The sequence below is a fragment of the Corvus kubaryi genome, unplaced genomic scaffold (genome assembly GCF_017639235.1).
Source record: "Corvus kubaryi isolate FWS band 111438036 unplaced genomic scaffold, C.kubaryi_AGA036_p1.0 37334, whole genome shotgun sequence".
Lineage (NCBI taxonomy): Eukaryota > Metazoa > Chordata > Aves > Passeriformes > Corvidae > Corvus > Corvus kubaryi.
This window is the reverse complement of record NW_024581108.1, coordinates 8,898,104-8,922,348: the sequence shown is the minus strand read 5'-3', so window position 1 is coordinate 8,922,348 and position 24,245 is coordinate 8,898,104. Positions and strand designations below refer to the sequence as shown.

The 24,245-nt window shown below is 40.3% G+C and overlaps 1 protein-coding gene across 1 annotated transcript; it reads right to left on the bottom strand.

The window, feature by feature from the left end:
• Positions 1–3,624: 3,624 nt before the first annotated feature.
• On the bottom strand, positions 3,625–24,234 carry ALG14 (ALG14 UDP-N-acetylglucosaminyltransferase subunit). Its single transcript, XM_042030138.1, has 4 exons — positions 24,050–24,234; positions 21,616–21,767; positions 16,873–16,995; positions 3,625–4,006 (listed from the first exon to the last, which is right to left on the bottom strand). The coding sequence occupies exons 1-4, from the start codon at positions 24,180–24,182 to the stop codon at positions 3,776–3,778; spliced, it is 639 nt and encodes a 212-aa protein (XP_041886072.1). The 5' UTR covers positions 24,183–24,234; the 3' UTR covers positions 3,625–3,775.
• Positions 24,235–24,245: the final 11 nt, after the last annotated feature.

The following is a 24,245-nucleotide window of genomic DNA, read 5'->3' as shown; positions in this document are numbered from 1 at the left end:
TTTGACTACTGTTCCCAGAAATCCTTAATGTCTTGCAAAATGAAACAGAACAGCATAACTTTATTGGAATGGCCATGGCTGAGTTGTAGAAACTTGAATCATTGGCTGAAAGTAGATCAGTCTGTTAAGCTTTCAGATCAGTCTGTTTAGCTTTCTTCTGGTACAACATAGAAATACTCTCTTAAGCTGTTTTTATCAAGAGTCAACCTTTTTCTTACATAGTTATTTTATTTCTAACTGGTGCTCCTCTTTTACCTTCTCTTCCTCCTTTTCAGAAATAAAATTAACCTGTCTTTAATGTACATTACATACTCTCCACTAGGAGACAACCAGGTCCAAAGAGAAGGAACTCTGAATATTTAATATTTGTCAGCTAATGCATATCTAGATAAAACAATCTGATAACTAAAACTCATTTAGAATTTGGCTTTCATGCTAGGACTCAGGGAAAGAATTTCTGGATGCCTTCTGTTCTCTTTGAAAATCTTTGCCAATTTTGATGATGGTATTTCCATAAAGTCATATTTGCTTTCTTTAAGAATATACTTCTTCATTTTGCTTTAAATATAAGGTATTATGGTTTCCTCTTTTGGAAATGGAGAAAAAGAGGTAATGTATTTCATATCAAACATTCCTTGTATGTAATGCAAACATGTTTGCCATAATATTAATATTTAAGAGAAAAAATGAGACATAGCAAACCCCAAGAATCTAAACTTAAGGAATCCAGTCAGCGACCTTTAAGTCGATTGCTAGACCCTGGGAGGGCTGTTTTCTGTTCTGTGCTGGGAGAGGAAGAATGCAGTTTTCCCCTAAAACAATAGACTGTTTGGTCGTACCCACCTTCTAAAAACAAAAGATAAGAAAGAGCTTCTCAATAACAAAATGCTAGTTTACTTCAGCTCCACTGTGCTTTTGGAGAGAACTAGCAGTTATTTGAGATAATCTCTTCAAGGAAAGGTCGCTCTGGTTGATAACAAAACTTCCTTTAAGAGAATTTGAGCCAGAAGTCTTTTTTCTGAACTGTCTCCTAAGGCTGTCATGCAGTATTTTGTTGAGGGCTTTGGTCAGAGTTAGGCTGTGATCTTCCCATTTCTGAGCTCTCCAGAGCAGTTCTACCTGCTTCAACTTTACAGACTTCTGGGTCACTTCTAATCCAAGTTTTCACTTGCTAGAACTAATTATAAACAGCTGAAAAGTAAATGCCCTTAACTCAAGTAGGCACTTGAGCCAGTAAGGAAAATAGCAGTACCAGGGAATAGGTAGTGTCCCACACTCTCATAGCCAACAATCTGGATTTGAAACCACTTTGTATGTGCTATTTTAACCTGTGTTTCCCACGTTGACCAGAGCAAAGAATGTGCTGTTGGGGGAACACAGGCTGAGATACTCTTAGCTTTGCTCTCCCAGAAGGCTGGCAGTGAAGAGAAGTGGGAAAAGTCTTCCCAAATCCTTGAAAATGAGACTCTTCTACATCAGTTGGCCTGGAGCAATTCAGATTTTCAGGACAGCCTCTTGTAAAGAAATCCACTGTTACCTTCAGAGTGTTTACATGGGAGGTGACAAGTCTGAACAGGCAAGTTCTTTCTTTTAGCAGTAGTCATTGCCATGCAGGTGACAGGTGAAAGAAAATTCCTGGAACTCCACAGCGTTCAAAGGCAGACTCACAAAGTTTATGAACCCGCAGTTGGAAAGCACACCAAAACCCCAAATCCTGCCCTGGGCAGGGCTCTGAGGGAGTAACAGAGCAGCCAGAGATGCTTTCGCTGCGGTAGGAATCCCGAGCAGGGTGCGGGCGGGTGCCGGGCCGGGCTGCTGAGCGCGGGGGGCGCTGCGGGAGGAGCGGGAGCGCATCCCCCGCCCTGCTCCTCCCTGCCTCTCCCGGCCGCGGGGCACTGATCCTGCGCCGTCACCCCGCACCCGCAGCAGAGCAAGAGGCTGCCTCTGTCCTCTTCCCCTCTACTCTAGTTCCCTTGCAAAACAGAAAGCAAGATTCAGGAGAGAAAGCACTGATGTAAAACAAATTACCAGTCGCCATAATAAAGTCCAGTGTATCTCCAACTTATCAAGCTATCTGCAACTGTGCAGAAAGTCATAAGATAGTCCTCACTCTGATTCAGGGGGAAAAAAAGCCCTTGGACACATCAGATTTACTTCAACCAAGTCATTTTCAAGGACCTCAGTATGTGCTGCACAAAGTCCTTCTCACATAGCCTTAACCTATTAACGGCTCTCTAATTTCAGACATAATCTTGGTTAAAACCCACAAAAACTCCCTGTTCTGAACTCACATGTGACCACATCAAGGGCCTCTGCTTATGCTGAGGATTATTAAGCCTGTTGGACAGGTTATAACATCTGGCTTCCCCACAGGCCCACACAGGGCCTTGCAATATCTTGACGGTAGTTTTCTGCACAATGTTTTCTGATGATTTAGAATGATTTTCTGCATAAAGCAGCCTATTCCTCTGGACTCTTGTTTCCTAACAGCAGGAACCATTGTTTCTGCTGAGCTAAATTCCATCCCCATTCCCTACCAGAATAGCTGCTGCAATGTTTTGACATCTGACGCTGAGGAAAAGGCTTCCGAGAGTCTCCTCCAGCGGCAGCGTGAGGAGCTGCTCTTGGCTTCACCAGAGTCAGGCTGTGCACTCTCGAGGGCGTTTCTACTCCTCTTTGAGCTTTTTTCTTTGTTTATGTTTCTGTAGCCAGCCACATAGCTCTGTGTGTGTACAGATGACAGATGTGTTTATATTGCTTTATAGGTGGGATAGTTGTAGAATTACATTTTGCCAGATGAATGTGAAATGCTGGAGTATGCTTTCACACACTTACTGCCAACAAAATACCTTTTAAAAGTTGTTCCAATGTACAGGATACCATTTTTCATGGCAAAGTCTTAAGTGTATATTGTACTGTTGAAAGTAAGGTCCTTGAAATGAGAAAACAGGATATACTGAAAGTCAAATTCACTGTATCAGAAAAAGAGGGAAACTCTGTTCCTTCCCTTATTACTGATTTTTTTTCTCTATTTTAGAGCTTGAACCAGTTCAATTTCCCCAGCTGACAGTTTTGCTCTGATGTAGATTTGGTATGGCTTTTTGTACATAAGCTTTGAAGAAACTACCTCTTAAATTGGTTAAGTATTGTGCCTGTAGCATGACACTTGCCACTCTTTTATTTATCTTAAGAAGTGAGCAACAATTTTCAAAAGGTGCACAACAGATCATAAGGACAGCTTTGACAAGACCAGAGGAAAAATAATACCAGTTAAATGCTCTGCGGGTTTTGGAAGACTACAAAGTACAAACTGTCATGAAGCCAACTTAATATAACTGTTTCCTTTATACTCGAAGGATTCACAAGGGACTTCACTGCTAGCATAAAGGAAATAAAGCCTGTTGTGCTAGAAAAGACTTTGTTGCTTACAATTTTTTAAATGACACAAAGTTTCCTTACAGGAAATGCTACATTCATACAAATTCCCATATTTATTTGTAGACAAAAATTACCATTCATATAGCAGGAAAACTAGATGAAAACAGAGGCAGCATAGACTTAGAGCCACTATGGGTTATTGGTGAACACACCTACATGATAGCAATAAATACAACTACACAAAAATTTTACTGAAATGCAGAGAAATCTTTATTGTCTCATTTTTCAGTACCAGCCTAATTTTGTAACAGGAATTCTTGAAAATAAATTACTACAGGAATGTGAGTGAGGAGCTTACAGAGTCTATTTTAGGTAAAGCTTAGCTTTTCTTCTGTTGTTACACTATTCTACCAAGATACACTGACTTGGGATATTTTTTCTTTAGATCAGGCCACTGAACAATGAAATAATCTGAAAAGTAGTAAAGAATCTTTCCAGACAGGGATAAAGTTTCCACACGGCAGATGCTCTCTACATACACAATGATTGTTCTCTTTATTCGTAGAAGGCCAAGAAGAAAAGCAGATAAACAGACAGGAACACATGTTCCCGGTCCATTGCACAATATCTGAAAGAAATGAAACACATTACAAAAGTAAATAATGAGTATTTTCATAAAGTAAAAAATTAGAAGTGTGTATATTCATTTAAAATTACACAAAAAATATATTTCAAAAACGGCAATGGCAGGTGAATTTGAAAAAATGGGGGGGCAAACAAAAGATATTATTTCAAAGTAGCTGTCAAAAATACCATATTTCTTTACATGTCATGAAGGAGGAAAAGAGCTCTGAGATGGCATGGTTATTTCTATGAAGGAAAAGTTTACAGTTCCTTGACTCATGGTTATATAACCAAAACAGCTTCCACTCTCAGTCACAGCTTTGTGTTGTATCAGTATCAGTCATGAAATCTGTGCACATAATAAAGCCAAAGAAATTGAATTAGGATTAAACCTGGGATCCACTTATAAACCTCTTAAAACTTGGCTTAAGTCAACAAAACACTTCAGAGTTGATCAAAAATGGGCTGATGTATTAGGACCTTCACAAGAATCTATTAGCTGATAGGTGTGACTGGGTTTTATTTTTTATTTTTAATAAACACTAGGAGACAGTTACAAGCATACAGGAGGAAGGTGTTTTGGCAAAAACATGTCATGTCCTTGGAGCAGAGGATCTCAAATTCATGTATAAATGTTAACAACAAAACAATGTACTCTTTTAATTTTAGACATTGTTCAACTGAAAAACAGACTGCTTAAAAGATTTAAACCAGGGTATATTAGGCACTCCACTTGGTATCAAAATTAATTTCAGGCAAGAAATTTCTCACTAAACTTAAATACTACCATGTAATCAGTACTTTTCTGCACAGCTGGGGTTACATGGCAATAAAGAGTTCTTTTATAAAAGCATGGCCCTATACCCCTTTTTTTTTTTTGTTCCAAGTTCACCAGCTTGTAAAAGATACACTGGTGAGGGAAAAAATCTGAGTTTCTGCTTCAGGGCTATAACAATCAGTTCAGAACATTTCCTTTCCTGCTTCATGGCAAGATCCCACTGATAAAGGGGAAGCCTCACTTAAAAGCAACAGCTTTGGAGCTACAGAGTTCCAAATTCTCTCACCCATGCTTTGCCTTGATCATAGCCCCAGAAATCAGGCTTGGGGATGTGATAATTGCAATGCTGTGTTTTCTTACCACAATCAACAGACTGTAATACTGTTTCTAAAAATGTTCTGATTTTATTGTTGATCTTAATTGAACTATTTATTAATGCACAACTTTGCTGATGTTTTCTCAAAGTCCCTTACAAGTAACATGCTGCATGCAGTTTTAATCTTGAAAGTTTAGGGTATCAACTTCACAGATCCTTGAATTTGGAACTTGCAATGGTGTACTTATTTTGTATTATTTTTGTATTCTATAGCTCAGAAGCTGAACGCATCAACTTTGCATACCTGAATTTTGAAATCAGAGCAATATACTGTGGTTTCAAACCTCCTGCTGAACCTGAGTTCAAGCACATCCACACTGGGGCTTTAAATCCTACTTTACAATCTACTGAGAATGAAGATCTGTTTTTTATATGTTTGACTTGGTGAGTAAGGACATAAAACAACCACACATGCTGCCTTTTTGCATTTCAAAGAAACTTTTCCATATCTGTGAACTAAATGATGCATTTTGTCTTATTTTCTGGAAAGTTTAATTAATTTGCAGGAATGTTGACTGCAATACTGGTACACGACTACATGACATGTAACTTAAGGCATGTTTAGGTATGTCTATTTGTAATAACATTTGTTACTGTAGTGAAAATAAAGGCATAGGAAACAATGTGTTCTCCTGTGTCTGCAGGCAAAACCCACCAGCATCCCTGCAGAAGCTGGGCTGTTTCAGACAAGTGCATAAGAAGCACCTAAAGCCCCAATAAATTATTTACTACTTACTGTTTTTGTGAGTTGAATGTACAGTATAACTACTGATCTCCTATTCAAAATCCAGCTTTAAGTGAACAGACAAAAATGTGCACCACTGCTGAACAGGAACTCCACTTCCCCTTTGCTTTAGTAGAGCTACCTGGAGTACACATACTGTCTTATCTTCACTGCTCCCTGAGCCCTTTCTCTTCTATTGCCACCTGTTCTATTGCCATTTCTGTTCTATTGCCATCCTCTCTCCTGTCCTTTCCTCACTGCCATTGTTTTCCATCAATCTGTCTGCACTCTACCCAATCCTCCGAGATGTCTCCCACCCATCCTCTTCCCTAGTTTTCTTTGTGATCACTGGTGTTCATCTCTCTTTGCAACCCTCTTCTCAGGCACCCTTCCAGCTGTCTTCCTTCTTAAATGGCTCTGCATTCTTTTAGCCTCCATCTACTATGAAAGCTCAAGCAATGGTCCTTTACTTTCCACTGTCTGACACAAAAAACACCAGTTGTGGATATGATTTAGATCAGGTAGCCATCCTAACATTCTACTGAGCCCAGAAGTTGAGAATTGTATAACAGGTTTTATAAAAAGCTGAATTTTTACAATCATGGTCTCCCTCAAGCCATACACTTCATCGTACTTCTCCCCTTTATTAAGCCTGGCCAGCAGCTCCAGTCCTTTCAGTATTTGGTATCTCTGTGTCTAGATGCACACACAGAGGTAATTGCCACAACGAATTCCAAACTAAGTGTACTCACAAAACATCATGTAATGAAATAACACTAAATGGGTCTATTTGTGAACCTCTATGTAGCTCTAAACGCCACACTGAGCTGCTGTTACTACTTTGCTGAGGTACAAAACAGGCAACAATCAAAATCATAATAAAATACCTCTCCTATATTCAGGTTTTGATATGATGTACTCAGTTTATAGCTTCTACTGACTGTTTATCATTTGTAAGCTGCTTCTCAGATGCCCTTTGATCCATGGAAAAGCACTTGCATGCAGGAAAAAGGACCAGGAAAATTATAGACTTGGCATCTTTAAAAAAAACCATGATCTGATCTTAACTCATGTCTTCTGCTCTTTCCCCTTTCACACATGTGAATTCAAACAAGACAAAGCAGATGTGGCTCTATAGGATTTCTGTATGCAAAATCCTCATAATACTCTGACTATAGGTGTTCCTATCCCAAAATGCTTAGATTCAGAAACTGGCCCCTGAAAGAGACTGTTACAAACCTGCTGAAGCCCACAAACAAATAGATCACTATCTGAACTGGGGCCTGTGATCTGTAAATCAGAACTGAAGATTAACCTTCAGTTAATCTTCAGTGCGTGTCTGCAGACATGTCCTACCTAGAACTGGTGCAGTTGCAATTGCAGCGGCAATTCCCCTCCAAAAATCTGGTCTGACCAGTCCTACTTACTCCCTCTCACACTGCCAGCAGGAAGGGAGACCAGTGGTCCTTCTGCTTGGAGTCCAACATCATACACTCTTCAAGGAATACAGGGGAAACTTCTGAGAAAACAAATATGTACGTTATAAAGAAGAGGAATCATTTGGGAATGTGCAAACTAGAAATGCTGCTGTTCAGCTCCTGCCAGCACACAAACCAGAAAGGATGATGGAAAGGAACTGAATCATCTACAGCCTTCCTTAAAGATGAGAAGATGAGCACTCCTACTAGTGAATTTCAAAACACTATTCAAAAGTAAATTTTGGAGAATGATTGATGTCTTACACCTCAAAAAGACCAAGGCTTTTGCTTTTCCCCACCAGCAGAATACCAGTATCTCCTACTGAACCCCATGGCAATCATCAGTATGCTGTGGGAAGAGGCAGGAATCTATTGGACCAGAGGGGACCAGGGCCTCTACAAGGTCAAACAGCTATTGAGGGTGTTTCCCTCAAATATCTATTTACAATTATCTACTTCCCTCAGTATCTACTTACTTTAGCTACAAGGCTGCCTGTAGAATATACATCTCTGAAAATCTCTGAGTTCAGCCTTCCTTAATGAGGCAGCAGAAAGGGGGAAAGAGGCGGCAAAGACAATTTCTGTGTCACTTTTGTGACCTCTTGAGCTGCAATTGTCCAAGGTCTTTCCGGGTCACTGGGGGTTCCAACTTTGTTGCCAAGAAGCTGTAAGGGATTGTCCCAGAAGCCAGTGCTCCAGGTCTCTCTACACCATTTATATGCACCTCTAATGCAAAGAAATGCCCAGCTCACTGTTAAATTGGCTCACTGGCTGCCTGGGCTCGCAGTCAGGTCTATAACCTAAGTCCTACATACTAAAATTCACTTCCAATTCAATCAAACCAAACTTTAAACAGGACAATAAACTAATCAAGCTCTATATTACTGGAAGTTTAGAAGTAAAGGATCAGAATACAACATTTACCTTCAGCAACTCTATAAATCTAATTTCCTATTAATCACTTCTATATAAAAATGGAATAGTTCTTGCCTTTGTGTTTCAGATATTTTCCACAGCTGTTGAAAGAAAATAAGCTAAGCCAGCAGTCTGGGAACTGCTGGGAACACTGGCACATGGCACCACTGCTGATAAAAGCTACTTTAGAGTTGGTGAATGCAGCACTGTAGCAGAGTGACATTTACCAGTGAAAACACTGAAAGCAGAGCTTGCAGCTTCACTGGGATTAAATGTCACTGGTTACACCAAAAATGCTTTGCAGTTCTTCTTGTTAGTACATAAACATACAATTGCTGTGTATCTTTTAAAGAACAAGTGTTTAAGTACTACTTATGTTCTCAAATTATAACAATCAAAAGGAGCACAACATAAGTCCCCCTAAACTTAGTAGAAAGTGGAAAACTAATTTGTGTTTTGCTTTGCATAGGAAACTGGCAACACCTGCTGTTCTCCTTAATGTCTTCTGCAGAGATTGGCCTTTTGTCACCTGGTCAAGAGCAGAAAAATTGCCCTGCTCCCTGGGGCTGGTGGGAGTGTGGCAATGCTGTTTGCTGCTGGGATGTGCATGTGTGAACTGAAGACTGTGCTGCTTACCAGGCATGGAGTGACCTCCTGGAGGACCTTTAGGACACTGCTTGGACCTCCTTCATTCTGGCGTTGTTCCCTACTCCACAGTGCTGAACAACTGGAGACAGGACTAAGGGAATAGGAGGTGGTGCTGATAGACAACTACTAAGAGAGGCAAAGGCAAGTGGAGTGATACAAAACGGACCAAAGCTGAGTTAACTGAATGATATAGAAATATATATATCTATGCAAGTCCTACTTTTTAAACTGCTATGCAATATACCTACTTTTTAACAATGTAGGAAAAAAACCCCATTAGGTATTTCTATGTTATAGGAATAATGAATGTTTTCATTTGTGTGGTTTTTGTTTTGATGGGGGAGGTGGTTGTTTCTGTGGCACAAGAAGAGAATCTGCAATGAATTGATTTGTATTCTGCTGTGTAAATTACAGCATCTCATGAGCTCACCAGCACTTGCTTGGTTTTAATACTATATTACTGTCTAAAAAACTTCACACTCAAATACTTAAGCATGTTGAGAGGGAGTGTTGTTATTGAAGCTTTTGCTAGTCCTGCTCTTTAGTATGTCTGAAAATTCAAGTTTTGAACCTTAAGAAAAATTAACTTAGAACTGTTAATACTTTTTACAGTTTAAAAAAAGCAGGAACCTTTTTCAACAGTTCCTTATTATTGCTAATGATGGGGAGAAAGAAGAATTTCAGGTTCTGTTTCAACAATAGAAAGGTTGTTAAATACCTACTGGTTTATTCTTTCTGAAGAGTGAAGATCTTATCCAGTTCACTTTCCTCCACCACCTGCATATAAAACCAGCTAAAACTTCACACCCTATTTGCTGTTTGAACTTACCTGCAGAATGCAAGGTAGGACAAAAAAATGCCAAAAAACTAGCTGTGTAGTTTGATGTAAATCAGGCAATTAAGGTAGAACTGAATTATACCTGACTACACTTTTATCTTCTACTGTCTAAATCACTTGAATCATCAGGGGTGCAAGAAGGAAGTTACAGTGTCCTACAGCAACAGCTTGTGTTCGGGCTGGTCAGCAGCTGAGCTTGTAGCACTGCCATGAAAACCTTTCTTCTTCACCTCTGGATCTCACTGGTACAGTAGCTCTTGTTATTGTACAATACACCCAGTAAATGAGGTGCCCTTCAAAACAAGCAGAGACATGTGTGGTCCTACAGGCAGATTACCTAACCAGGATAAATAACATTAGTGAATGCCAGAGTGGGGAAGTGGAAGAGCAAGGACTTAAATCAGTACACTACACAGCTGGAGTTCTATTTGTTTCTGAGTATTACTTTCATCACAGAATGAAATAGATTGGGAAGCATCATCTTTTATGCAGCTCTCACTTTCTAAAGGTTTGGGGAGAGAGAGAAAGGAAAATCCTACCTAGTGGATTTTTCTATAGGAGAAAAGGAGAGCTTCTGCAAAAGCACTAGGAACTAGATGTAAGGATTTAATCATAACAGCATTAGGCATTGTCACTTCTGCCTTCTAGGCCTGACCCAGAGTTACCAACCCATTGTCCTCAGGGGCAAGAGACAAGGGAAGAGGCTCAGCTGATGTGATTTGCATCAGCATCCACATACAAAGTAGTGAGGGAAGCTCCTGGATTCCAGCAGAGCACAGGAGCTTAGCTGTGCATGTGGCTATTTGACACTGTAAAGACTTAAAACAGCTCAGGTCTGCTTGTGGGTATGCCCAAGGGCTTTACTGATGAAAATAAAAGATATGACTGGGGTCATTAGGAGTGTCAGAAGTTAGGCAATGGCTTAGTGAGGAAGGTTTGAGAATCTTCATTTGGATGTCTAAAGAAACATGCAAGCTTTAATTTTTTCTAAGGAGTCTAACCTTAGGCACCTTACCTAACTGCCCCTGTATGCCAGGTGACAGGTCTGTCATTGGGATTAAAAGGTCTTTGGAGTGGTAGTTTCCATCAGCATACTTCCCAGCCTAGCTGCCAAACGTAAAATGAGAAACACAGAATGTTCAATTAAAAATAATAATAAATGACAGCTGTGAGACTGGTACTAAGGCTCAAGTCTGTGAAAATGTTAGTGTTGGTTATCAAAACATTACAAGAAAACCCAGGCTGTCAGTGGGACCAACAAAACAACTACTGAGTCTTTTGAGAAACCGTGGGAGATGGGTAGAAGGTTGGTTAAGAAAGAACAAGATTACCAAAGCAGATACAGGGTGAAGAATAAACTAACTCCCTGCCTATGTTACTATGGAGTGGGTATGTGGTTTATTGCTGCTGACAAATTAGTAGGAAGTAGAGGAAATTTGACTTAGTGTAGATGAAAAAGTTGGTCATAAAAGAATTCAGTAAAAGGCCTTTGCCAAGTAAATTAAATGGTAGCTACTAAACTACATCTCTAGCTACAACACTAGGTACTATCTGGCTTCAGCAACATCACCTTGGCTGAATCTGAACCTGACTACATCATCTTGGTCACCATGAGAAATACCATCCACCCTTTTAGAGCCTCTTTACAAATAATTTTTACATACTGCTTATTCTAGTAGCCTGCTTCTACTTGAAAGGAGAAATTAAATCCAAGGACTTTCAAATATACTCATGTATGTTACTAATAGCAGCCTAAAATGAGCCTTTTATTGCAAAGCTCAGTGTGTCTTTCATTAATCGGGCATTCGTTTAACTTCAATTTGAAAGCAGTATTTTAGGTTAACTACACATGACATTTAAACGTACATAAAACATCTCCGAGCTACTGCCTAATCACTGAAGCTGGTATAGCAGGAATGTGCACCAAATACCTGCCTGAAATACCTTCTAAGTAAGTGTAAAACCTAGGGGTGTTGGCAGTCTGTATCTGCATACCAGTGGTTAGATTTAGCAAGACTGTTATGCTTTATAACATATGTGGAAGTGTGACCAGGGTGTTCATTAGGTTCATAATGAGCCTGATAGCTGATGAGTTAAGACTCTTTTAGGTCTAAAAATGCCTCCTTAAATCTAAGCTAAGATCTCAGTTCATCTTTACTGCTACTTCTGTCCTCCCTCTGAAAAGGAGTGTCTATAGGCACGTCTAATGAGCAGTCACAGAAAGGGCAGAAAGGGCAGAGCTACAATTCGGCTTTGAACCAGCTGATTGGAATAGCTTTAGATGTTTATCTGTGCTCAGCACAGGGTAATTCTGCATTGTGGCTGCAGGGTAGCTGTACACAAGGTAGGAGGGGTGAATAAGACTCATTTTCATCAGCACTGAGAAGTTAAACACAAATTTCGATGCTTTCACTTTGGTTTCTTTTTAGGTGAAACAATTTGTATCACTGGAGGTCTTAATCCAGTGTTCTTACTCTTGCTTATTTTGACTGTTTTGATCCTAGAAGCACAAGAGTAGATCAGACATACTGTCAATCTGGTCAAAAAGAATTATAAACACTGGGGAAAGCTTCAGCATACAAAAGAATGCAGCAGTTAGTCCTAATATTGCATTATACAAAGTTCACTTGTTAAAAAATGAATAGAGAAAAAAACGCCACCACCCAGATTTTGTAGCTTTCCACAAAGTTCCAATTAGAACCGTGATATAAGGGACAATAACTTACTATTTGTCACAGTAATTTGTGAGAGTGTTATGAACTTAAGATATTTTGGGCAGGGCACAAAGAATGGAAAATCTTAGCTCAATGAAATAATGATCTCCTTTCATTTAGCTTACTGTGTGAACACTTCTGTAACCAGAAGCCGCCTCAGTCAGTTTAACCAGTCAGGGGACCAGGCATGTGTGATGTGCAGTCATAAAAGAATAGGTAGACTGCTACAAGCATGGTGAGCTGTGCAGCTTTCAGTCTTCTAGAAAGAAGTTTAAAAAGGAGAGACTCATTCAACTGACAGCTGGTGGGAAGGGAGCGACAGCAGAGCACGTACTTGCTGTGCAAAAGTAAACTTACTACAGACTTCCCACAGGAAGGAGGCCCTAATGTGGGAGGACCGTCTTCTTAGCCTGATTTAACCCAGGTTTTTCCAAGTAGCAGTCATCTGAAAATATCTACTTATTTCAGGCTCTGTACTGCCCTGAGGCAGTAGGAACTGTTGAGAAGTGTCCCCAGAAAAGGAAAAAAAGTGTGGTCCTAAGGGTCCAGAATGTGCAATCTACTATGGAACTTTATGCAGCATTTCTGCACAATTCTAGGTGAAATTTAATTATATTAAAGGATAGCAAATCATTGACCCAGTTACATAACCCATCTATGGCTTGGATACATCTATGGCTATGGATAGAATATTTTGCAGCTTCTGCTGTGTGGCAGGTGCACATCCTTTGTTTTCAGTTTGGCTTTCAGGTATGCCAGAATGACCAGGATAATCATGACCCAGACAAAAGGCTAGATCACCTGAAAACCTAGCTTCAGGGTTGGCAAACTAGCCCAAGGACAATGGTTCAGTAAGCAGCAAGAGAAGAGAAGGCCAGCTTCCTTTGAACTTGTATCTACTGACTGACCTCAAGCATATTATAGGAAAGATGTAACTTTAGTTTTGTCCTTCTTGTATATCAAACAATCTGTGTAAGATGCAGTAATTTTCTTTATCTTTGGAAAAAATATCTGTGCAGCTTGTCTAATTTTTCTGTAAATACGAAGGATTTGCATCCTTTCCTAGATAACAGATCTTATAACATCTTGTTCTGGTTTTATGTTTCTTCTTAGCCTTTCTCTCAACGAAGACAATAAAAGTCTCTTTTCTCTGACCAGCTGCCTGTTTTCATGGTAGGAATTTGCAATCTTTGAGACTGCATGTTAAGTCTGGCTGCAGCTGACAAATGCTTTTAAAAGCTTTTCTGGGGGAAGGTAGGTGTAGGCAATGTGTGCTGGCACAAGCCTTTCCTTCCCTGGAATTTTAGGTCTCTGTATAGGAAGCCTATCTAAGGCAGATAGATGATGTAAAAACTGCCCACCACACATTCACCTGCAAAACACTCTGACACATTATTTCTGTAATTCTTGGCTACAGAAGCCAAGTCATGTCAGATGACTTCTGACATCTTAATTGTTACTTGGCTTAATGTCTCTAAAGGGACTTAACTTTGCAGAGCGCAGATGCTTGTAACTCAGAAATGGGCCTCCTGAAGATGATCTCAAGCTGAACAACTAAGCTAACTTCTATATTTCTAAAACTCTCTGGAGGCCCACTTCAAGTGTGGGTCAAGTCCTGCAAGAAAGCAAAGATCTCCAGGAAGTCGTTCTGTTCTTTCTGAACTTACTGTCTTGAAGAAAGGTTAGATGGAACTGATTTCTCATGGAAAGTAAACCAAGAAGCTTTGCCAGATCAGTGTGAGATACAAAAGTGCTCATCAAGTAAAGCATACATCAAGTAACTCCTGTGCAGCTGGGTTTGCTGTTTCCCTTTTGCAGCTATTTGCACTCCACAGATAGGCTTAGGTTGGCATAACTAGCATATCTGTTCCAAATCTTGCCTTTGTGCACCTAATGGTTTTGGGCTCCCTTTGCAGTACTTCTCTTTTCCTGCATTTCTTGACAACTGCAACATTTCTGTGTTTCTCTAGATTTTGGGTACCTAGAGAAGACTTCAGTCATTCCTTTATAAACATATTTCTGACAAGTCTGAAATCACAGGTAAGGATTTGGGCATCACTCATACATACAAATGACTAAGAAGCAACTCAAAGTTGTCTTTCACTCCTGCAGTTAAATAAAACCAGTGTCTAGACTGAAAATGTACAGCACCCTCTGTAAGCTCTGCTGTTTAAAAATACAAAGCTCTCAGCATGATGTAATATGGTGCTTGTTTCTAAACTCGGTTGTTGATTTCCATGCCAAAAGTTATAGATGAGTCCTGTGAATGCCAGCATTTGTCCCAGCCTTTCTAGTTCTTTACATTACTAAGCATTGCATTTTGCCAAGAGTAGAGTGAGTTTCAATTCACTGCAAACATTTTTGTTGAAAGGCAATTAAATACTACCAGTTGCTTCACATACCATACAGTCTTTTCACTGGCAATGTGAGGCATTTTAATCCCTGAATCAGTCTCCTCAAATGAGCGTTTTAAAATCTTTGCAGCTCTCTGAGTTATTATATTTTACAGAACTCTTAAACTAAGATATGCACACAAGTAGTAGTATGTAAGCAGCTTTCAACTGGTACACGATTTGCCACAATGCCAGAGATGCTTCTGCCAGCTGCTATTGTGGTTGATAATTGCACCTGACAAAAAGTAGTTGGGGTTGCCTTCCCCTGCAGCTCTTTAACTACGGATGAAGACTCTTTGGATCTCATTTTGAGACAGGGGTTACTTTAAACACTGCAAAGGGCTTAAAGACCTTGCTAAAATGTATCCTTAATTTTACAAGGGCAAGTGTTCTTCAAAAACGTTAGTCTTCTGATAGCTTGTCACAGTTCACAACTCCAACACCATTTCTAATAATTCTATGTGTAAATCTCACTGTCACTTTAAATTCCTTTGGTAAACAGAGAAAATGTAGAATTAGATTAGTAACTTCCTGCTTCCTATAATAAGCTACACAGTGATATTTTTCCAGTCAATTTCTTTTGTAATAAGTAAAAAAATAAATATACATTAACCTAACACAATGGTGTAGCAAAGTGATTATTATGTTACTCACAGTCTTCTGTTTGCTCATGTAAACAAACTTGACTATCACCTCTGCCCCAATCAAAATCACTGCAGAAAGAATATGCCACCTTCTCCCCTCTCCCAATTTTATCTCCAGTTTTCGAAATAGGCTTGAAAAACAGTAACTGCAGAAAAAGCTACTTTTGTTGTTCTGCACACTAAACTGCTTTGAAAAGTCCAGCAAGCAAGCAGCTTTTGATCTGACAGGAACTGACCAGTACTATTGAAGCAAATGAGATCAAATTACTCACAGCAGCCTCTCTAAACATTCAAAATATCACAAACATTAAAAAGCCTCTTTAGAATTAGTTACACAGTTCACAGAGGGATTTTTAAGAAGTCTCTTTACAAGTATCCTCTGTGCATGTATGGATGCGACTACTAAACTATGAAAAATACCTTGTAACTGCACTAGTTTTTACATGCTTCATTATAATATTTTAAAACTCATAAAGTATGAATTTGAAGTTCTGCTAACATAATGCTTTTTAAAAAGCCTTCAAGTTTAGATTACTAACTCCTTAAGATGACACCAACTCTAGTGAGAAGCCAGCTGTAACCAAATTTTTTCTTACAGAATTTTAAGACTTAAATCTAGGAGACCAGTGCACTACCTTTTATGTTAACACAAAACTTTATGGATTGAATATCTCCATTGTAGTTCTACCATCTGACAATCCTGAATGCTTCTGCCTTGTTTAAATGTGTGGAATATTTTAAAATAAATGTAATTAGCATGAGAGTGCAGTTTTCTGAACAGCTTGAAAAAGCTATTAAAGTGCTGAGGAGTTGCTACTTCAGCAGTGATGCTTTTTGTCATTAGATGAGATAATTAATGTCAGTCAGCCAAAGACTAAATAAATATGCATTGTAGCTCAAAAGTCCATGTAAGCACAAGAACTGAATCTGTATATATTTGTGCTGGTCTGAACCTGTCTGTGCCAGACTGGTCATACCATTTTAGAAGCAAGTCCAGCCAACAGGATAACCAGGCTTTCAGGCATAGTTTGTGCTGCTGCAATCCTGAAGAGATATTATCAGGAAGGAGCAATCTTGTTTTTGCTAGCTCTACCAGCATAACAAGGGAGTGACTCTCTGATGTTACTTGCAAACTTCAAGAGGGAAAACTGGTATTTGCTATTCTAATTCATCAGCAGTGCAACCTGTTCTTTCTTGATGTATTGCTGCACTATTTAATTTAACATTAAAAATAGTTTTCCTGTGAATTGCAAATCTAAGCATACATATGAGATGCAGTCTGCAATGTGTTTGTTGATATTCCAAGTGTTTTTATGATGGGGATTAGCAAGTTCTCAATAAATTACAATTTTCTTTACCTACCAAATCTGGTTTCCATTTGTAGGTCAGAGGAAGAGAGTAAAGTATGGAGTATAGTGTTGTTACCACAGAGGAGATCCAAGACTGTCTAACCTCACGGCTTCTGGGAATGCGATCAAGGGTGAACTGGAAAAGAGCACGAGGAGAGGAGCTGTTACTTTTCTGAGAATGCTGTGGCTCCTTCTTTCTAAATCTGTCTGTAGCAACCTTTTCTTAATTTTTTTTTTACTCTAGTTTGGAGACGTTTGTGTATAAAAAGCATACAGTAAAGTATAAAATATATATATATTTTATAATATATATAAAATAAAGTATGAAAAGAGAAATACCAGAACTGTGCAGCTATTGTTTAGTCCCGTCTCAGGTTACTCCAAGCCACTGGCAAGTCCCCACAGTTGTGCCGGGAGTGTTGGGCGAGTGCGGCACCTCGTGGGCACCAGCGGCGCTCGGAGCCGCACTGCGGCCTCCGGCCCCTGAAACTCCCGGGGGCTGCGCTGCGGGAAATGCAGCGGCTTTTCCCAGCCGATGTCCGCGGAGCGCTATTAAAAACGGAAAAGCAACTCTCACCATCCTTTAAAGGAGTACTCAGTGAGTATTCAAAAGATATGCATGATGCATGTTCAAAACGCAAAATATTTGCCTAAAGAAACAGGAAAGAACATCTTATCATTAAATAAAAAAGAGGTAAAGCAGTAACTTTCTTTGTTCTTTTCCTAAGTGAAGATGATTCACTGTGTGTAAAAAGTACCAAATTAAGAAAGCGAGGATGTTGTCTTTTTGTCTTGAAACTCTGGGAGCAGGGAGCAGTTGTTGGGCTGCCTGCCCTCCTCGCAGGTGGCTTTACCTCGATGCAGAGGAGCTGCCCCTAGGAATTACTGCTATGTCAGAAGGCACTCCTCCTGACAGACACTGCTGACAGATTAAATGAGACAACTGTAGTGGCTGCAGTACAGTGTTCAGTGATGCTGACATGTGGACAGTAGTTGTAATCTCAGTTCACATGGGACACCAGATCACTGCTACTCAGGAAGAACTTACATTGGGTGTGAGAAACTCTAAATACTGAAAATTGCCCAGTTACTTCAAATGCACATTGCTAATTGTCAGAGCTTAGTCCTGGTGATTTGTGCCCCTGAGAGATGACAAAAGCTGTACAGTAAGTACAAACTGTAAGTACAAATCTGTTTTGAATAGCAATAACTGGGACTTTTTTTTAATATATAAGGTGGAAAGAATAAAAAAACTCCTAACACTTGTAAATACAGAATGTTAATTTTCTTGACAGAAATGATCCTGTTCCACTGTGATATGTTTCTTTAATAGCTGGAAGGCATTAACAGGTGTTACAAACTGATTTTTTAATGTTTTATTTGTAGGTGTTGAAACTCTGATTGCATTACTCTGACAACAGAATATGGAAAAATAAACATCCCCCCTGCTCCCTATTCAACAGGTTTCTGGTTATCACTGCCTCTGTTTCTTAAAGCTTTGGAAGAGTTCAGGTAATAAAAAGAAATGCTGTAAGTGGAGTTTAGACCCTTGCGTAGTACTCAGCCCTGCAAAAAATATGGGTATGGTAAGGTGGTTTTAGGCAGCTCACAGCTCAGTGGAACTATTCAGATGAACCTTCACTGTAAGAATGGTGTTAAAGAGTATTTGACAAAAAAACTGTACATTATTTTCTCCATCATTAAAAAACCCAAATAATTTCAGCAAAACTTGGCAGGAACTCCAAACAGTATCAAAGTAGAAATTTACTCGTAGAATTCAAGTAAAAATCAGGCCGATTTTATCTATACTTTGCAAAAAACATGCTGAAAACTTTGCACATCAGTGTTTATGTCATGTTAGGACTTCAATCCACACATCAAACAACTCCTAAATAATAATAAGAAAAAACAAAACTGGGGGGGGGGGGGGGGTTGTTGTTGTTTGCTTGTTTAAAAGCCACTGCCAGATGCTTCTGTAATCCCAGACTCTCACCTCATGAAGTCCTGTCAATGCTCCAGACAAAGGTACATCCTGTCTATTTTGCTGGAATACTGCATAATATGTCTGATACCAGAAAAAGATTTCTCCTCTATCTATTATGGTGTCATATTGTTGCATTTTTTTTCTTTACATCTTTGTAAGTGATGAATTTTTTTTTTTCTTTGAAAACAAATGTTCCAAACTGGCAAGTCCATAATGTAATTTCAAAACCAGTGATGTAGTCCTTTACCTAGTAAATATTGTTGTTTTGCAAGGATGCAAGGAAAAGCTGGTGGGAAACTGCAACTGCTGTGAATTATTATAATATGCTTAGCTGAATATACTGCAAAGAAACTGGGTTTACTTAGTTCTTTTTTATGCTGAGAAAAAATATTTCTTAGCATAGTACCTCTCATGAAACATAAAATGGAAAAGAACATATGGTCAGAAGAGGTTTATGTAAAGGTTAGTTAATCTGGTTGCTCATCTCAGACATGAGCAATGGGGGTATAGGAATTCGTGTTCTTCAGTCAACAAATCTAAGTTGTCTCTCTGCTGCTAGAGGATGTTGACAGCAGCTAAAACAGGTTCTGTAGGAGCACAGAAGGTTCCCTGAGTAACAGCTCTGGGGGCATCCATGTGGAATAGCTGTGGTTAAAGGTGGGGGGCAACAAAAAGGTCAGTGATAGCAGAACCAGAGACTTTTCATAGGAGGCATTTTTGATTTCTTTTTCAAGAGACTGAGTGGGTCAAGGTGCAGCATTTTTCTTCTTGTAAGCAAGATGCCCATTCTGGCTTTCTTTCCTTCTCCCTGAATAGCTGTTAGAATGGAGCTAGACCACAGATGAAAAAGAAAAATACTTGGGGAGGTGTGTGTGTTTAATTTTCTCTTACATCACTGATTTTCTGTTACATCATCATTGCAATTTGTCTTCCATCTGGTCCTTAGTTCTGAAAAATTTTACTTCCTTAACAAGATGAGGAAGAGAATGACCATATGTTGAAGAATTCAGACTTCTCCCTTTCATTTATGTGAAGCTGTAAGAAGCTAAGACATAATTTTTAAATGTTTGGTGATCTCCGGTGTCCCCAATAACAAAACACACACGGTGTATGAGTGTGTGAAAGCACACTCTGAAAGTTAGCAAATATATGTTACAGGCATGTGATCTTTACTTTCCAAAATTTATCTTTCATTTTCACTCTAAAAAGTTTTTCTCAGTAGAAAGAGAATGGTCAAAGGATCATCAGCATCTGTTATCCAGACATCAAACCCACATGCAGCCAAAAGCGTTCCTCTGGCTTTCAACGCTGAGGGGAAATATAACTACAGGATCTGTTAGTAGTTGGAGGGTTTATAAAAGGGAAGCTGCTTAGCAAAAACAAGTGAACTATGAAAACCACATAACCTTTTAATATTGAAAATATGTATCTTCAAGAAATCTAATAATTTAGGGTTGGAAATTTTTCAGGTAAGCAAACATGACTGCGTGAATGGCTATTTACCCAGCAAGATTTCTCTGAACAGGAAATACCTCTGGTCACTTTATTAAGCATCCATCCTTGGTGCACAATGAGAGGTGAAAGCTGGGGTGAACAAACTTAAAAATGTCATTCCTAAGTGAGCCTGTTCTTCACCTTAGCAGCAGTTGCCTTATATTATATTAAAAGGGTTTATTCTGAAAATCATTGGTACTGAGTCCGACAGTCTTTTGTCCCAATAGGGCTGCTGATGACAATGGAAGTGCACCATGTGAAATCAACACCATGTAAATAATTAATTTACTGTGTGTTGTACTATTTGCTCAAAAGAACTTACGATTTCTGTAGTCAGAACATTAATTTCCACTGTACTTATTCCACTAATACTCTCTACTAATCTCACTGGATGTCAGATCCCACTTTAGGTCAGCAGTTACGCTGCTGTGTGTTAATCATACAGCAAACTAGTTGAAAGCAAGCAAACATCTGAGAAAAAGATAAACAAGATATTTTAATGATTTTTTCAGGATTTTTAGGAGTTCAGCATTTGCTCAGGTTATCAGTAAGAAAGCTGACATTTAGAGGCCTTGCATCCCTTTTAAACACATGTTTAATAATTTATTTTAGAAATACAACCAAGACACAGTCTAGAAACACACAAAGCCAATACAATTTAAATTATGGTTTTCTTAGATAAAATATTTTTATATATAATTTCTTTCAAAAAAAAAACTATGTGTCACTGAGGGAAATGCCAAATTTAAAAAAAATCCCCTCTGCCATATTTTTGCCCCCAGTACTCTTATAGCTACAAGTAACACTTTAATGGCTAGCTGATTTACAAAATTATGAGACTTCTTTTCAGCATGTTTTTCTTGAGCAAGGGAGAGCCTTCCTTGTACAGTCACTTTCACTACAATTACATTCTCTCATCACTTTAAGTGGATTAACATGTTAAACAAGAGGTAAAGGCTATTAAGAGAAAGTAAGGAAGGTGGTAATGCAAACTAGGAGCAAGAATGGCATTTGCTGTTTTTAGGTATATTTACCTTGCATTTTCAGTGTCTCTTTAGTACAGCATTAATTAGTAGTGTTTATTTATTTTATTTCTAGAACCAGTTTGCATAGAATGGCACCCTTAGCTGAGCTTTAGTGCAAGTGATCATCAATACCTAGAAAATCAAACGCACTTGTTGATTATATAAATATCCTTCCAAAGAACCACTTCCAAACTGCCTTGAATTAGAATGTCATGTTAAGATTTTTCTTACATGAGTATATTTAACAAGTTACCTGGGAGTTGGAGTATGTTTCAGCTCTTTTTTGTTCAAAAGAACGTATTTTAGCTTCACTCATCTTATCTGAGTCCGCCAAAACATAATGTCTAGGAGAGTATGACTCTGACAAACAGCTAAGTAACCTCAGGATTTCTGTTGTGTGCCCACCTGTTAAACAAAAGCTGCAATTAGTATGTGAAAAATTTCGTAGCTTTCCATTTCTTCAGCTGAATCAGTCACTTTTCATTTTAAAGCATATTGGTACTACTACTACAAGTGAGAGTATCTTCTGAGAGTAAAGGCTTCAGTTAGAGAACGGTAACATGGAAAGAACTCAGCTCCCACTGAAGTGGTATTGATGGATGTTTTCCAGTGAAATGGGATTGAATTAGGGTCACACAGGCATCTGACATTTGTGTTTAATCTCCTGTACACAGTGCAGAACACTGGGCAAAGAGTGACACTGTAATCTGTACTCAAAGGCCACCCCATGGTGCGATGGTCAAAATGAAGCTGGACGGGATCTGGCTCAGAGCTGCACCTTGGAAGCAGAACTGCCACTGACCCTGCCCTGTGCTGTGACCTGCCAGAGCAGGGGCTGCACTATCCCAGCTCATCACACCAAACCAGCCAGGCAGCAGCACCACCCTGCAGCCACAGCGGTGTCACCCTGCAGCCACAGCGGTGCAGCCACAGCAGTGTCACCCTGCAGCCACAGCGGTGTCACCCTGCAACCACAGCAGTGTCACCCTGCAGCCACAGCGGTGCAGCCACAGCAGTGTCACCCTGCAGCCACAGCGGTGTCACCCTGCAGCCACAGCAGTGTCACCCTGCAGCCACAGCGGTGCAGCCACAGCAGTGCCACCCTGCAGCCACAGCGGTGCAGCCGCTGGGTGCTGACAGAACAAGCTGTCCTTCTCCAGCTGCTGCTCTGACCACTGCCCTTGAACAGGCCTTCACAACCTTCTACTGCAGGGTCACTCTGTCCCGGAGCTAAACTGGCACTAAACCAGAGAGAAGGGGAGGGAGGGTGTACTTACTGTGCTTTTTGGGAGCTGGGTTAATTTTTTTTTTTTTTGGTCATTTGAGTTTCCTGAAAAGCAGTTAGAGATCAGACCAACATGAAACCGCACCCATAAGTGTTTACTGGATGTGTTACTTTTCTGCTGGAAGTTGCAGATCAAAACAGTAAACTAAATGTATTCCTACTACCTCCTGCTGTTCGGCATCTCTAGGCTCCCAAGAGACCTTTGCTGCACAGGTTAAGCACTTGTAGCTGGTGAAGAACTGACAAGCAATGTTGCAGCATTGCACCAGACTTGGCCACCTTTCTGTACAATTTCATGACGGTATTTTTCAAATTCATTTGGAGATATTTTCTCCGGAGTGGTGTCTGTTAAAGGTTTCACAAATTTTAATGCAATTATCTGAGCACTCACAGAAGAGCAGGAGATTTCTACTTAAAAGTCTCACAGAATAAGCTTGAACATTACACGAATCTTAACTGACATGCATTATTTGACCTGGTAAGCTTATATATAGTGGAAGTATTCTTTTAATACAGACAAACTAGATTCCAAAGGACTGAAGGAAAGCACACACATTTCCAGCCCTAGTGGAAGTAAAGATGACCTCAAGAATTATAAAACTGCCAGTCAAACTCAGATTGCAGAAAGATTTTGGGATTATTACTCAATTCATTGGTGTGCAAAAACCAAAGGGATACTGAGGTGCTGAAATCACAGCTGGCTTGTATTTGTCAACTGCAAATTTAAAAAAAAATTTTTTTGGGCTAAATTAATTGCCCTTCAACTCTGGAGGGGTAACAAGGAGTAGTGTACCCCCTTGTGAGCGTGGGGTGACATTCCTGCCTCTAATGGATTCACGTGTGACTCTTGTAAGTAAATCACAGCAAGGTGGTTTGGGTAAATTGCAAAATGCCACGTATGTAAGGGACGTGCCAATCTTTGGAAAGCCGTGCCCTCAGTAATCCATCACCATCAGTGATTTTCAGTCAGAAGACCGAGAAGCTGCACGTGTCAGTCCTGCACCAGTTTATCGATGCCTTCGCGCGTCACTTTGTGAAATGCACGTGCTGTTGGAGGGAAAGGTTCTGAAACTGAACTGCCGGACATAAACACGGACGAAAATGCCCAAGACGAGTATGTCGCATAACAATGACTCCAATCGAGAACCAAAACAGGCAAAGACAGGCGGCGGCCCCGAGGACACCCGGCCCGGCCGGACCGCGGGAGCTACCATGGCGGGGCCCCGGCCCGGCTGCTGACACGTGCCGCCGCGACTACAACTCCCGGCACACACCAAGGCACATCGGCGGCGGCACCGCGCTGGCTGCGCGCCGCGCTGCATGCCGGGACTCGTAGTTCCCGGCACCTGGAGTGGCAGCTCTGCGCCGCCACCCGCTCCCGTCGGCGCCAACCCCCACTCACCAGAGCCGGCCACCACCAGGAGACTGAACGGAGGCGTCCGCCGGCCGCGGCGCCTCTTATCCAGGAGCACGAGGGGGACAAGCAGTAAGGAGAGGAGGAGGACCAGGACGACGACGACAGGCAGCTCCTCCATCCGCCACCAGGGCCACCCCGCGCGGAAGCGACAGTGGCACCTCCCCGTACGGTGGCCGGCGCG

Excerpts from the sequence above, each read along its gene's own strand:
- ALG14 (XM_042030138.1), bottom strand. The coding sequence starts at position 24,182 with ATGGAGGAGCTGCCTGTCGTCGTCGTCCTGGTCCTCCTCCTCTCCTTA. Across the intron at positions 21,768-24,049 it reads CCTGGTGGTGGCCGGCTCTG|GTGGGCACACAACAGAAATC; the intron begins GTGAGTGGGGGT and ends TTTGTTTAACAG. Across the intron at positions 16,996-21,615 it reads AAACATACTCCAACTCCCAG|TTCACCCTTGATCGCATTCC; the intron begins GTAACTTGTTAA and ends GCTCTTTTCCAG.